Below are 14,800 nucleotides of genomic sequence, written 5' to 3' on the forward strand. Positions count from 1 at the left end.
TGCAAGTACTCCTTTAGTTTTAGGTTGGTGTACTTTATCAGAAATTGGCAACAAGAGTTTTAATATAAGGAGTACAAGTATTATAAAAAATGCCCATAAAGTGCGCTTTATTATTCGTGTAACTTTAGTGTTATATTGATATATTTAGCAACATGGTTTTGCATGACTAACAAAAATATCTGAAAAAACAATAGGACAAATGCAAAAATCTCAATCATGACTTAAAATGTGCATCAGTTTCAGGTGGAGGTGAAACAGTTGTTATGGATTTATCAAACAGAATTAACAGAGTACTGTGTATCATGTGTTTTGATCAACTGAGTAACAATTAAAATTTTATCACCAGTCTGACTCTTCATTGGAAAAGCAATAATTAATATATGAGGAAAAAGTGGCAAAATATCAGCAAGCTTAATTTGAAGTTACATATTTGTACACTGAATAATAGATGGAAAGAAGAGAAACAAAAACATAGATCTGCAGTGTGTGGAGCAGACAGTAAATGAGTGAAGATAGACCGGATAACAAAGCTATCCTTTTGCTTTAAACCTTTTTTTTCCCTCTCCCATATCATCTCACTCAAGTAACTGACTAACTTGACTTACTCCTACACAAGCCACTACTGCTTTTTATCCCCGCTCCTCAACTGCAGCTTTAATCTCGCCGTGTGCATGCAGGAGAGCAGGCACTAATAATATTCCCAAGTACTGGGAAGCTGGAATTGGTCTGAAAACACACAATTCCCCACATCTGCATTTAAATGCAGTTTTAATTAAAAACGGCTCTCCAGAGGCCAGGTTTTATGATGTCTTTCGATCAGCTGAGAGGTGATATTATGCAGAGTGTGAATCGCACCATTCTGCCAAGCAATATTGTTTCGAACAATAGCTGTCTTATTTACAGCACAGTGGCTGTAAACATGACAAATGAGTAACTGCAGTACTGCTGTGACTGTAATGTTGCCAGAGATGTATATTTATAGTGCGCTTTAACTGGATTTCTTGTATGTCTTAATAATTCTCGCTAACATGAAGGAGTCGGCGGGACCGTTTCACCCCCTTTCCTGCTCTGTTTGAGTCAGACACTTAATACAGTTTGTGCTCTTATGTGTCGCGTACTAGTGCTTCAGTACAATGATAAACAACATTCATATTACACAGAAAGCTGCTTCTGAGAACCCCGAGGACCTTCATGCTTTTCCTGGAATATGTTTTATCCTTCAGTTAAAAATACATTTTTAAGCAGTTTTGAGTTTATAGGATGCACTCAAGCATATTTAAATTTGACAATATTATGCTGACAAATAAAATATTTATTTAATCAGACCTCAGTTTCTAGGATTGAGAAATGGCATTTTTATCAAGGCCTTAAAATTCTGAAAAAAATTATTTATTTTTTGCACCATCCTTTCAAAAGATATTTCTTCTTTTGGTGGTTTCATGATGAGTTTCAGTCAGGCCGCAGAAAATTATTCAGATATGCTATATTCATAAAACTTCTACCAGTAACAACCTCCTACCAACCTCACCCAGGAATTAACGAGGGCTTTAAAATATTTACAATACCGCTGAGGCCTTTAAAAGACATTTGTGACTTTGTCATTAACACTCGATTACTGCGATGGCGTGTTCAGGAGTTTCGGTTCATTTTCCGGCTGCTCGTTAAGAGAAGTGCAAGCACAAATTTAACATGGCTCAATTTCTGGCCTCCCTGCGCTGGCCACCGTTCAAGACCGGGATTGTTTTGGACTGATTGTGCTGATCGCTCACAAAGCTCTGCCTGGTGCGACACAGGAGTACATTTCTGAACTGCTGATTCCTTTCAACTCTGAGGTCCCACGAGTCCTCAAACTACCTCCCTCACAGATCACAGCCAAATCAAATATGTGATCATCTGGGGAGAATCTTTTTATATCTTCTGATGCGGTCTCCTTTTGTAATATTTTATTAGCATTTATGCATACTTTTTTGTTTTCTACGTGGTTCTTGTATATTAAAGAATAAGTTCAGCAAAATCTTTTAAGACAGCAGTCAGGCTTTGGTGTGGACACCTCTTTTTCAGACCTGATGATAAACTCTTTAATGCGCTTGTAATGTGATGGGTGATTAAATCTAATCGAGTCAGATGAGCGAAGAGGAAACGATCCACAGTAACGATTAACTGTAAAATTTCTTTGTGTTACTCTAGACAGCGACTCACTGCTTAACAACAGCGGAGGGTGATTAACAAAAAAGAGACTTTCTAACAAATTTCCTTCTAACTTTGGAAGATATGCACTCACTTGTTTACACTGGATGTCTGCAGCCTAATTGTTGTCAGATTGAATAAATTTTTGAAAGAGGGAGGGGTGCATTTAAAGATTTATCACCGGCACCTGAAGCGAAGCAACAGATCTTCTCATAAGCCGGCATTTCATCTGCTCCTCAGTGTTTTCTTAAATGATCGTGTTCATTTCAGCGTCCTAAAAAATACATGTAACCATTTAGAAATGCCTTTTCTCTTGGTGTGTCTGTAGTTCCATTACATGGTGTACTGACACTGACGCATTCACTCTAAATGTTTGCTTGATCCTTCTTACCGAGTAGCTGTGAGGCTAAACCATTATGGTGTGATTTTTGTGATGCAACTTGTTTTCTTTCTTTAAAAATTACACCTTTTTTTTTTTTGTTTTAATCCTCTTTCTGTTTTCTCTTCTTTCTCTTCTCAGACTAAAGCAGTGGGACAAAAACTTCCTCCAACCACTTTCAGCTTCAACCACACCCAGTGTATCCTGTATGCGCTGGGTGTCGGCATGTCCACCAAGGACCCAGACCATCTGAGGTGTGATTCTGCATGTGTTTGTGTTATTGACTGTAGTTTCCTCAGTAGTTGTAAAAAGGCAAATTACATGAAATTGGACAGAAAATAATGCTAATCATGGCTTCAATCATTACTGTTACCTTGACCTGCATGGAGGGGGAAGAATGCGCTGGATTCCATCCACGCTGAAACGCCTGTGCAGCCATCTGTGCTGTTATTTTTATCTGTCAGCAACCTATTCCTACAGAGGTATGCTGTTTCACTGAGCACTAACACTTGCATTTTAATGTAGGTTCCTGTATGAAGGCCATCCGGACTTCAGCTGCCTCCCCACCTTCGGGGTCATTCCCTCCCAGGCAGCTATGATGGATGGTGGTCTGAGCTCAGTCCCTGGACTCAACATAGATTTTACCCAGGTTAGAAAACGTGCATGTTGATGTCTGCTGTGTCTGTATTTGTCCTTGTGTGCAGCTGAGTTTGACTTTTGTTGTTGTTGTACGTACATGTTCGTATCGTACGGGATGCTTTTAATTATGCTAATGCATCCCATCGGCGGTTACGCTTGCATCTCTTTGTCGCATCTTTGCAGCAAGAGCGTGAGGGAGCGATACAAGGACGGATAAGCCGGAGCTGCCGAATGAGAAATGCTTAACACCCCAACATCAGTCTTAAGCGATGTCAGTTAGCTGTGATGCGCCAAACAGCTTAATCACCTGGCCTTTTATATATTTAGATTCCTAACTTTGTTAATGGAGCTGATGATTTATCATCTTCGTCCTATTAGCAGCACCAATCACTGGCGTTTGTTCTTTCTTTGCATTGTTTGCACAATAACGCACCACATAGCTGTCGACAAACGTGTGTATGTTTTAAAAACAAACTTTGTGAGACGCTTCAACACATTAGCGTTAAGTTATCCCATATATTCAAATGTGTTGTCACACCCGGGGTGATGGCGCATTGTTTGCATCTCGCCGTCTGACTGTGTTCTGTTTTATTATCTGTTGATCCATATGCACAAACACTACAAAGTAAGCGCTGTAAGAATCAACTGTCACACGGAGGTGAGGAGTTTATGCATCACGCCACTTGATTATAAAAGCTCTTAGTTCCTCCAGAAGCTTCCTCTCTAGTTTCCGCAAGGCAAGTTCATGGATTTAAAAGATCATGGTAGAGAGAGGGGGCGGGGCAGTGACAGTTTCTGAGTATTGGGAGGAGAGGAAATACGAGGAAGCACAAGCTGGCATTAAAGAGCGGGGGAAAAAAGCACCCTGTTATAACACTTTACAAAGTCTTGCTTAAAACAGTAACTGAGGCTTTATGCCTCTTATAATTATGTCGCAACTGCTATATTCATTTTTCTTTTTGTTTGTTTGTTTTCTAGGTGTTGCATGGGGAGCAGTACTTGGAGCTTTACAAACCTCTGCCAACTTCAGGTATTTTCCCTCTGATAATTCTGCAGAAAGAATTTTTTTTGTTTTAATTGCTGGAGAAATTCTGGGAGATGAAGCAACTTGTTTACAGCTGCTGACTCTGGCAGCTGCCGCTGCTGCCTTCTTGCAGGACTTGCTCACAGCTGCGATGGCGGGCTCTCTGTCCTTGCAGCTGGCTTGCAGCTCTCGAAGCTGGCAGCGGCGTGGAGCTTTGACCTGCCGAGGGTTGGGAGCATGTTTGTAGCTGAAAGCGCATAAGAGACAGAGCGTGAAAGTTGTGTACGGTTTTTGTTTTTTTACAACTTGGCATTTCTGATCATGTGAGGCATTTTGCCGTAGGCCAGATGTGTGCATTCTGTAGCTTTTACAGTTGTTACAGTCTCATTACAAAATATTATTAGATTCAGTTATTTTGGCCATGCCTGCAAATATTTGTTTGATGTAAAACGCACAAGCAAAGCTCAAGGTTGTCCAGACATGGAATCTACAAAGTTTGGTTAAAAACTTCATGAAACGTGAAAACAAAACGTGTCAATCTGCCCACTGAACCCATAAAAGACTGGAAAAATTAACTTACTGAGATTATAACTAAAGTATTTTATAGAGCGCTTCCTTGTGGCTCCATGGTGTACTGGTTGACACATTTGCTTTTCACAAGCAAGATCCCTGGTTTTAGACTGGGAGGAAACACAGCCAGCCTTGGGGGCTCAGAAGCTAGTGTACTCCCACTGCCAGTCTCAAGCCTGATAAATAGGAGTGTTGCATCAGCATCCAGCATAAAATCGGTGCCAAATCAAACATGTGGATCCAGCCACTGTGAAAAATGAGGGAGCAGCCGGCGTTGTTGTGATTTAAATTGAATATTGACTCCAAACATTTATTTCTTTTAGCGTTTAAACATTTCTGTTTATTAAAAGCACTTTTAGAGCCTTTCTGTGTCACTTTAGCCTAAATCACACTGCAGTGGATAACACATTACATACAGCAAGGGACAAGTTTAGGTGTATTTACATGGATGGGTATTTTCAGTCTCATTTTTTTTTTTATAATGAGTCTAGAAATCTAAACTCTGATATGACCGAGGTTACCTCAAAAGCATTGATGCATTTTGCACATGTCCTATAACAGGACTAATAGGATTGTGAGGAGCCCAGCTCTGCCTCACGCGTTACCATTACAGAGAACGGCTTTTGTTTTTCTTAAAGATGAATGCCTCAGAGTTTCTCACAGTAGCCGACATGTCCTTGCTTTGTAAAAAGTGATCATTAAAAATACTTATTTGAAACCAGATGGTGTTTTTTCTGGTTTGATCAGTGTTGTAACACCCAAAACTCTATTTAGTTATGCATTATTTAAGACAAGGAGAAGTAGCACACCCTTGTGAGTCTTGGTGTTTTGGCTTGAAAATTGACTTTAGTAATTAACCTACTGCAGATTAACTTTCTGACTGACTAATCTGTAATTGGAGAATTGCGGATCCAGCACATGCTACAGAGAGGTTTAGAGATTTGTCTCAAGGCTTTTAGAGTTTGTATGTTTACAAAGTATTAATTGACCTTATGCCAGATACTTTGACTTAAAACTAGAGAGGTAATAGTTTGCAGGGCTTGGATTAAATAAATAAATAAATAAATAAATAAATAAATAACTAAAATACATTTTCAGGTAAACTCACCTCTGAGGCCACGATAGCAGACGTGTTGGATAAAGGATCTGGAGCCGTCATCCTCCTGGATGGTAAGGTTTCTTTTTTTCTTTTGCCATATAGGCCAAGCACGTGATATCATTTACAGTATTTATTCCATATTCATTTGTTTTTACCACTTTAATGTGTTTCTTCCTGAGAGTCGCCTCTAAGGCTGAATTAACACGAGTTAATTTACAGTCTGTGACTGCAGGGACTGAAATAAGGGACTGAGAGCGGCTCTTATTTTTGTTGGACAAGTCCATAGAGATGGAGGATGTTAGAGCAACTCTGATTTATAATTAATCCAACTTAAAACAAATAGCATGGGACACAAGGTTCCCTGGAGTCTTCACAGAAACGTCTTCATGCACACAAAACCAGTCAGCTTCTGTTAGGATAAAGTCATTTCAGTAAGATGGCCTGTCACAGTCATGTCTCATACAAACAGCTTTGTTTGTCTCTGTGCCTGTTATGTTTTGAATTGATTTAATTAAATTAATCAGGCAGCGCGTCGACTATGAAGAGGATTTGATTCCTTCTGATAGCTGCTAATTGTTCCTCTTCATTCGGCTTCCATGCGGTTATTCGTGCGCTTCCTCCTGCTCTGGCTTGTGTCTGGCTGGTTTGTTTTTACCCCCGTCTGTTTATTATTACAGGTAATGATATGTGTAAGTGTGTTGAATTCACCGTCGTTCAGTGTCTTTGCCACACTAGGGATGTTTGTTTAAATGTTTTAATAAGTTTCTCACTGCGTAGAAATCATGTACTGCACAAGGATGAGTTTAGCTTTCTGAATCTCAAAGACATCTCACTTCAAAACATAAAAAGTCTTCTGGGACTGTTTTGCTGGACGTTAGTTGAACATTCAGATCTATTGATCTGCTGTTTTTTTTTTTTTTTTTTCCCACACATCTCACAAGAGAAACTATGCAGGGAGTGTCAGTTATCTGGACAAAAGTGTCTTGCTGATGTCAGATAATGGCCAGACCGCTTCAAGCTGATGGAAGAGAAACGTTAACACAAGGAACCATTTGTTAAAATCGGAGGTATGCAGAAAAGCATCTCTGAATGCACAACACTCGAGTGTTGAGTGCCACTCTGGCAAAGAGCAGGAACCCGAGGCTTGCACAGGTTCACCAAAATTGACCAGCAAAAGGTTGCCTGGTCTGAGTGTCGATTTCTTTAGCCACATTCAGACTGTTGGATCAGAATTTGGTGTAAACAACATAAAAGCATGAATCCAATCTAGGGTGTATCATCAGTTCAGGCTGGTGGTAGTATAATGGTGTGGGGATGTTTTCTTGTCACACTTGGCAACAACTGGGCAACATTTAAACGACTTGGCCTACCTGAGGATTGTTGTTGAGCATGTCCATCTTTTTATAACCAGAGTGTCGTCATCTCCTGATGTCTGCTTCCGGCAGGATAATGCAGCAAAGCTCACATCATCTAAAACTGATTTCTTGAACATGTCAATAATTTCATGACCTCCACATTCTTAGGCATGTGGTGGAGCTGGAGATTCAGCTCTTGGATGTGCAGCACCTTGTGATACTATTATATGACCTATATGTAATTATTTCCAGCACAGTACGTTTACAGTAGGGGCTGGGAGTGGTTCTCTGCTGTGAGAGACTGCAAAAATAGTTAAGAAGAACAATATTTCTAATTGTAAGGTATCTACGGTATGCAATATAGTTTATAGATTTGGAGAATCTTAAGGTGTGTGTGTGTTTGTATGCAGAGGAAAAGACTGAAACTACTGAGTTATGAAATAATAAAAGGTTGTATTTTATTTTTTTGTGTGCAATTCATTGCAGAAGTAAGACTTTGCATGTAGGGCTTTAACATAAAGTGTAGTAGTAGAAGATCATTGTGGATTTGCTTTCCCTTAAGTAAAAGGACATGAATGCTCTCTCTGGCTCTGATATTTGTCATTAACTGCAAGAAATTGTGCTTCCTGCAGTGAATACCTACAGTGGCAACGAGCTGGTGTGCTACAACCAGTTTTCGGTGTTTGTTGTCGGTGCTGGAGGCTTCGGAGGAAAGAGAAGCTCTGAGAAAGCCAAAGTAAGTTTTCTGTATACAAGCTGTTTTACTAAAGGGACAGTATAAGAAAATGTAAAATAAATAAATAAATAAATAAAAATGTTATCACATGTCAAGTGTTTGTTTTGTGCTGCCTCCAGCCTCCTGTTCCTCCTCCTAAACGCTCACCAGATGCTGTTGTGATCGATTCAACCACAAGAGACCAAGTGAGTGAGTCTGTGTGGGTTTTGCCGCACAATAAATTAGCTGCGTTTATAATATATGGGTGATATCGTGTGGGTCTGAAATAAACGTGAAGTTTTTCAGAGAGGCAGAAGTGTTTGGGGAGGGGGGGGTGTGTGTGCTGACTGTGTGATGCAGGGAAAAAAGAAGAGGAATTTAAAACTAAATCCCTTAAGCAATTTAAAGGGCTGTGACTGTATTACTTCAAAGATATTCCTATTTTAGGTATCTCTTCCATTGCCTTCATGATAATTTAATTTCATCCCAGATCTGTGCATGAGAAGTTCAGGGGTTTATGAATTAGATATAGATCTAAACAATATCTGTTTCCCCTGTGGTCACAGGCTGCCTTGTATCGCCTGAGTGGAGACTGGAACCCTCTTCATATAGACCCCAGCTTTGCTGCTATGGGAGGTTAGAGTCTAACATGTTGGGGGTTTTTTTGTTTTTTAAATTTTGCTTAGGACTTAATCTTTGTCTGGTATTTTGAATGCATTTTGGTGTTATTTAAACGTGACATGCCGTACTCGACGTGCTCTCTGGTCAGGCTTCAAAGCTCCCATCCTGCATGGCCTGTGTTCGTTCGGCTTCGCTGCGAGACACGTCCTCAAGCAGTTCGCCGACAACGACCCCTCCAGGTTCAAGGCCATCAAGGTGAGCGTAACCTGCGATTTTAAACTGTGTGATCCTGCGAATGAGGCTTTCGAGTTCATGCGAAGACTACTTTCGTGATTTCAGAGAATGTCTTACGTTAGTGGTTCCTCTTTGATTTTGAGGGTGAAAAGAGCTGATGGGTGGATCGTTACTCTGGTCCACCCTCTCTCTAGATGGTTTTCTCTAACAGACAATTACTGACAGATATCATCTGAACCTGTCATTCAGGCTGTGCGCCGAGAGGCTTTCTTTAGACGAAGGAAAAAATCATTTGATTTCGATCATCTTTGATTGAGACTGAAGTTTAATATTCCGGAGACAGAATAACTTCAATAAAAATGCAAAAGTAGACCTGCAAAATTAATATTCTGCCATAAAGTATCATCTTCATGGTCGGAAACTTTACTGAGATGTTAGACAGCGTTTAATTTTGGCCACTTGTGCAGCTGCGTCAGCTTCTTTAGACAAATTGCTTTCCAGGTTAACGTCATCCGTTGCACCCGACAGCGTGACAATAGTTTAATATTCTCTTATTCATTCCCATGACGTCTCACACTTCAGTAATGGACTGATTCACATTAACGCAACATTTTATAATCTAATTCTGTGTCAGATTGCTCCCGCCTTATTTCCATCACAGCACGGCTCTGCTGTAATGATGTGTCACTGAAGCTTACTTCCTTTTTTTTTTTTTTTTTTTTTTATCTCCGCAATACCGTTGACACTGTTTTATGGTTTCATCTCCTGATTTCTGTCACAAGGCCTTTAAGCTGTTTGATGTGAAATTCCTTTTATGCTTTGGAAATATTTTTTTTGCGATGGAAGCTTGTGTGCAAAAAGGAGTGAGAAGTGAAGAGTTAATATGGCTACCATCTCAGAAACCTGTATCTGCAGATCTGCCACCCTCGCTCTCCTTAACCGCCCACCTTTGCTCCTCAGGTTCGCTTTGTGAAGCCGGTGATGCCGGGTCAGTCACTGCAGACTGAGATGTGGAAGGAAGGCAACAGAGTTCACATCCAGTGCAAAGTGAGTGTCTTTAAGTTTGGCTTGGATACAATCAGAACAATTTTAGGGATGAATGGGTAAATGTTACACTACAGTGAAGTTTCAGCTCCAGTCTCTCTCATCCAGGTGAAGGAGACCGATGCAGTCGTGCTGGCAGGAGCCTATGTGGATTTGCACAGAGCCTCAGGAGCATCTCCAGAAAATCTCTCTCAGGTACATCAGTCGGAAAATACTCCATTCAATTAACAATCGTCCCTTTTACCTAACTCTGTCCTAGAGCACCTGATGTCTTTTCATTTTTCGTATTTGTAGGTAATTTGGACAAAATGAATTTGTACTTGGGACATATCACGATAATGGATCCTGAAAATGAGAATGGACATGAGCTTTTCATGTCATTTCTACTTATTCATGCAGGGAGGTGGCCTTCAGAGTGAGCTGGTGTTTGCAGAGATCGGCCGTCGTATCAAAGACGTGGGATCAGAGCTGGTCAAGAAGGTGAACGCTGTGTTCGGCTGGGAGATAACGAAAGATGGGAAGAAAGCAGCACAGTGGAGTAAGTCTACTGAATGCTTTGAGAATAAAAATATAACTTTATTTCAGGTAACTACATTTGATCATCAGTATAACATAGAGTCAGTTTAATATCAGGTTGCACAGGTAGTCCAGCTCCTCCAGGGCGGCACATCTACATGTGCCGCCTCAAGGCTTTCTGTCTAGTGGAGGAGAGATCACGAGGAGAGCTGGATGGGATTGTACTATAGTGTCAAGTTCCAGTGTTCTACAAAACGACCTTCATCATGACAGTTGCACAATGGCGAGCACAGATCCTTAAATGAAGTGTGTGCTCACAGCCGGGCACCATGCAGCTGTGCAATACCATTCCTTTTCTAGGGGCTGTCTGATTGCTTTGCCAGTGGATCTGTTGCACCAAAGGTGGTCTGATGCAGCGCGGTGGTTGTATCATATTTAGAAGGTCGTGACTTATATGTGGAATAAATAAATACTACAAACATCCCGTGGAGTATTTTTGCAGATTACACTGTGATCTGCAGTGAGACACGGAAGGAAATCGAAGAGGGCGTGGAGAGGTGGAGGAATAAAAGTCTGTAAGGAAAGGTGCAACAGCGAGAGTTTAAATACCTGAGGTCAACCTTGCAAAGCAACAGACAGTGGACAAGAGGGCTGAAGATGAGAGTGGAGTGGGTGGAGACAAGTATCAGGGGTGATTTGTGACTGGAGGAGTGAAAGGGAAGGTTTCTAAGATGATAGTGAGACCTGCTATGATGTATGGTTTGGACACAGTGTCTCTGACAGAAAGACAGGAGGCGGAGTTGCAGATGTTAACATTTTTGTAAAGCAGGATGGAGAAGACTAGAAATGAGTGCATCAGAGGTACAGCTAGAGATAAAGTAAGAGATGAAAGGCTGAGATGGTTTGGATGTGTGCAGAGGAGTAAATATGGAGCTGCCAGGGAGGACGAAAAGAGGAAGACCTCAGAAGATGAATGGATGTAGTGAAGAAGGTCATGCAGAGGGCTGGTGTGAGATGGGGGGAGATGGTGCGCTAGACAACTCTTAAGGGAGCACATGAGTAAAGAATAAGAAATAATAAAGATTTGAACCTTTTACATGCAACTTTTGGAAGTTGGTTCAAGTATTCCAGGCAGATTTATTGTGTTGTAATTGGTCTGCTAAACATATCTAACAAAGGCTGCTGCTCATGTTGCTCGGGTGGTTCGGAGTTCACACATTTAAATTTCCCCAGAGAGGGTTGGGAGTGATTTTTGTGATGGATTTACAAGGCCGCAAACCTCCTGTCAGCATAAAATTGATTGTGCTGCTGCTCACTGGAGTGTCCCGTAGTAAATTTGTGCTCGACTGTCTTCCTCCTCCTTTTTTTTTCTCAAAAAAAATCATATGATTGGCTCCCACGCGCACCCATGAAACGAAGGTTAAGACACAGGTCACGGGTTAAATAAGCCGTTCAGGTCAATTTTGAAGCTTTGATTTTGATTTAGCTTTTTTCTTCTGTGCCGTTTTCCTTTAGCCATTGATCTGAAGAGCGGCAGCGGGTCATTGCACAAAGGGCCTTACAGCGGAAAGGTGGATGTGACCATGACTGTGTCGGACGAAGACTTCATGGAGGTGGTGCAGGGGAAGCTCAACCCTCAGAAGGTGACTGTTGAGTCGTAATAAAACAACGTTAATTAGTTGCTGTGTGAAGAATGACCTTGTTTTTATTTATTTTTTTAAAATTCTGCACAGTGACTCACCTGCTTCATGCTCTTTAAAGCTTCTGTGCTCACACTGGTAAATATTTTAGTTAAAGTTTACAAAAACCTGCAGAAATCCTTTTATGACCAAGTGGTTTTGTTTTAAAAAAAAAAGCCTCATATTTTAAATCACGTCTTCTTTGGGATGTTAAAATCACTTCTAGTACATTGTAATTAAAGGGAAAGTGCCTTCGAGGAGCCCTTCAGTCTGTAACGACTACCTCCCTGATCTCGTCATGTCAGATTTTTAAAAAAATAATGGATGCAATGATCTATCAGATCAGAAAGCTCTCGGCGGGGGTAATCAATCGGCAGTACTTGTTATGTCTGTAGCTTCCCATCTGTCACTGGCGATGACAGATGGGATGTGGCTACTGTAAAGAATTTATATGCTTCCCGGAGCGCCTGATATTGATCTGAGGAGCGCGTGTGCACGCTCTTAACAAAGAGCGTCATCGGGCTGGGTGCTGCTTTTCCACTCTCCCTCATGATGAAAAGGAGCAGCTGGAGGAAGATTAGTCGATGGGGTTGAAAGGGACACCGCTGTCATTGCAGGGTCATCATAACCCCATCATGTGATTGATTTTTTTATTTTTTATTTTTTAAATCTTATCTGTGGAAAGCGGTACAAGTCGGCAGTGGTTCAGTTTTTCCCAGTGAAGGCGCTTCTCTGCTGCACGCTTGGCTCCGTACCTTGTGGATATGAATAATATAATATTCTTTGATTGTTCTGCTGCCAGAGAACCGGTAGCCAAAGATTCCCTTTTGTCCGAGACCTTGTTGGTGTTAGCTGCAGGCGTCTTGGCCCATTTTGCTCTCTCTTTGTTCTTGAAAACGATTAACAGCCAGCCGGCTCCTAAACAGAAGAGACTGTGGCTCTTTGGGAAGAAAAAAAAAATGCTCAAGTGTTTCTTTGTTGTTTTCTTTGTTAGGCCTTCTTCTCTGGCAAGCTGAAGGTTAGAGGGAACATCATGCTGAGTCAGAAGCTGGAGGTTATCCTGAAGGACTACGCCAAGCTGTGAGCTCCTCAGCCAGCCAATCAAATGACTTCAAGAACTGACCAACCTACAAGCTCGCCTTCTCCTTCTGTGTGTGTGTGTGTGTGTGTGTGTACATACTTTTCCACTCAAGGGAAACACACAAAGTGACCCTGAGAATTAATTCTGAAGTGTCACTAATCAAGTTTCAAAGAGTCTGAAATAAAACGTCTTTATTCTCAGCCATCATGAGGAGAAACTGTAATTCAGAGCACCTGGTTATTTACACCTGGCTACAGTCGGTCCTTCCTAACTTGTGCCTAATGAATCATGTAGAAAATAACCAAAGCATTTCATAAATGTAATTGCTTCACAAAGACTGTGCTCAAATGTGTCTAATGAAACGATTGCTCTTCTATTAAAAAGAACTAAATGAGAATAAAACCTCATCGTTTAACACTTAAATGGCTAAAGATGTCTTGTTTTTTACTTTAATGTATCTACTGACTGTGTTTAGTGTGAATGAGAGACCTCCTGCATCTGCAGCTCTCTTCGCTTCCAGCAGCTTTTCTGATTCACTCTCAACACTCTGTTGTTGTTGTTTTTTGTATTTTTGGCAACGGCAGTACATAAATGCTCTACACCCCCCCACGCTCCTCGTATATGTACCTATACTCAATGGCTAAGGGGCCCCGCAGGGGAAAGCTATAAGATTGTCAGGCTGTTGGAAATGCCACTCCAAATGTCAATGTTGTGTCCAAAAATGTCAGTTATTGTAGGTTAATAAGCACTCACTGACCACTGGAGCAAACGTTTTTTTTATGCTACAGTCCTGTTTTGTTAGTTTTTCTGGCAGGAAATGTGGGACACTGCTGCATTTCTTTGCATGTTAGCCAAACTGCCAACCATGGCACTGAGGAAGACCTGTCGTATGTACAGCGCTCTGGTTTTAAAGTATAGAAAAATACCATAGTTCCTGCAGAATGACAGATTTTCTTCACATCCTTTTTTTAAAACAGTATTTATCCTGTGTTTTTATTGTACAGTCATCTGGAGTTATATAAAAATTGAATGAGTGTGAATATAGCCGTAAACTTCATGCTGAGACTGATTTTTGTCTGAAACGGTAACAGAACTTTTATTAAAGCATTTACAGCATCTAAACTGAATTTTAATATTCTTTTTTCCTTTGTGCACCACAGCAGTGGATTTGAAACGAAGCAATCAAGATGTGATTGAAGTGCAGACTTTCAGCTTTAATTCAAGAGGTTTAGCAAAAATAAATTGCAGCCAGGTGTGGCCTGTTTCTTTCATCTTTTCTAACAAATGAAAGGATAGAAGGTCTGAAGGTAATTCTTTGAGCTGAATTTGTTTTGTAGCTGCTCATATTGAAACTCATTATGTAGATCCACAAACAAGAAGGCAAAGACTTTGGAAAATCACTAACTGAAGAATGTTAAAACATAATCCTTTGTGTAATTACTTCTTCCTCTTCTTTGTAAAAGTACCACCTAAAATAAACATGTAATTTTGCAGTTAAAATCACACATTGATTGTTCATTTCAGGTCTATTGAGGTTTTACACAGAGGCAAAAACTTGTCAGGTGGACCTTGTTGTAATTGCTATAATTACCACCAAATCTTTATCAGAGCAAAGGTGATGTGCGTTTTTTTCCCCTCCCTTTTTAAAGGAAATGAA

General features: G+C 40.7%; 1 protein-coding gene across 1 annotated transcript in view; it reads left to right on the forward strand.

Annotated features, from left to right (window-relative positions):
• Window positions 1–13,566, forward strand: part of hsd17b4 (hydroxysteroid (17-beta) dehydrogenase 4) — a 33,343-nt gene extending 19,777 nt beyond the window's left edge. The window contains exons 13-25 of the mRNA XM_005919087.3: window positions 2,708–2,820; window positions 3,092–3,215; window positions 4,184–4,235; window positions 5,898–5,969; window positions 7,886–7,989; window positions 8,109–8,174; window positions 8,535–8,604; window positions 8,738–8,844; window positions 9,784–9,870; window positions 9,976–10,062; window positions 10,267–10,405; window positions 11,899–12,026; window positions 13,057–13,566. Coding sequence (XP_005919149.1) covers window positions 2,708–2,820; window positions 3,092–3,215; window positions 4,184–4,235; window positions 5,898–5,969; window positions 7,886–7,989; window positions 8,109–8,174; window positions 8,535–8,604; window positions 8,738–8,844; window positions 9,784–9,870; window positions 9,976–10,062; window positions 10,267–10,405; window positions 11,899–12,026; window positions 13,057–13,146 — 1,239 coding nt within the window. The 3' untranslated portion in view covers window positions 13,147–13,566. The remainder of the gene's footprint in view (window positions 1–2,707; window positions 2,821–3,091; window positions 3,216–4,183; window positions 4,236–5,897; window positions 5,970–7,885; window positions 7,990–8,108; window positions 8,175–8,534; window positions 8,605–8,737; window positions 8,845–9,783; window positions 9,871–9,975; window positions 10,063–10,266; window positions 10,406–11,898; window positions 12,027–13,056) is intronic.
• Window positions 13,567–14,800: the final 1,234 nt, after the last annotated feature.

Source organism: Haplochromis burtoni, unplaced genomic scaffold (assembly GCF_018398535.1).
Source record: "Haplochromis burtoni strain Fernald_Lab_line unplaced genomic scaffold, NCSU_Asbu1 Contig_34, whole genome shotgun sequence".
Classification (NCBI taxonomy): Eukaryota; Metazoa; Chordata; class Actinopteri; order Cichliformes; family Cichlidae; genus Haplochromis; species Haplochromis burtoni.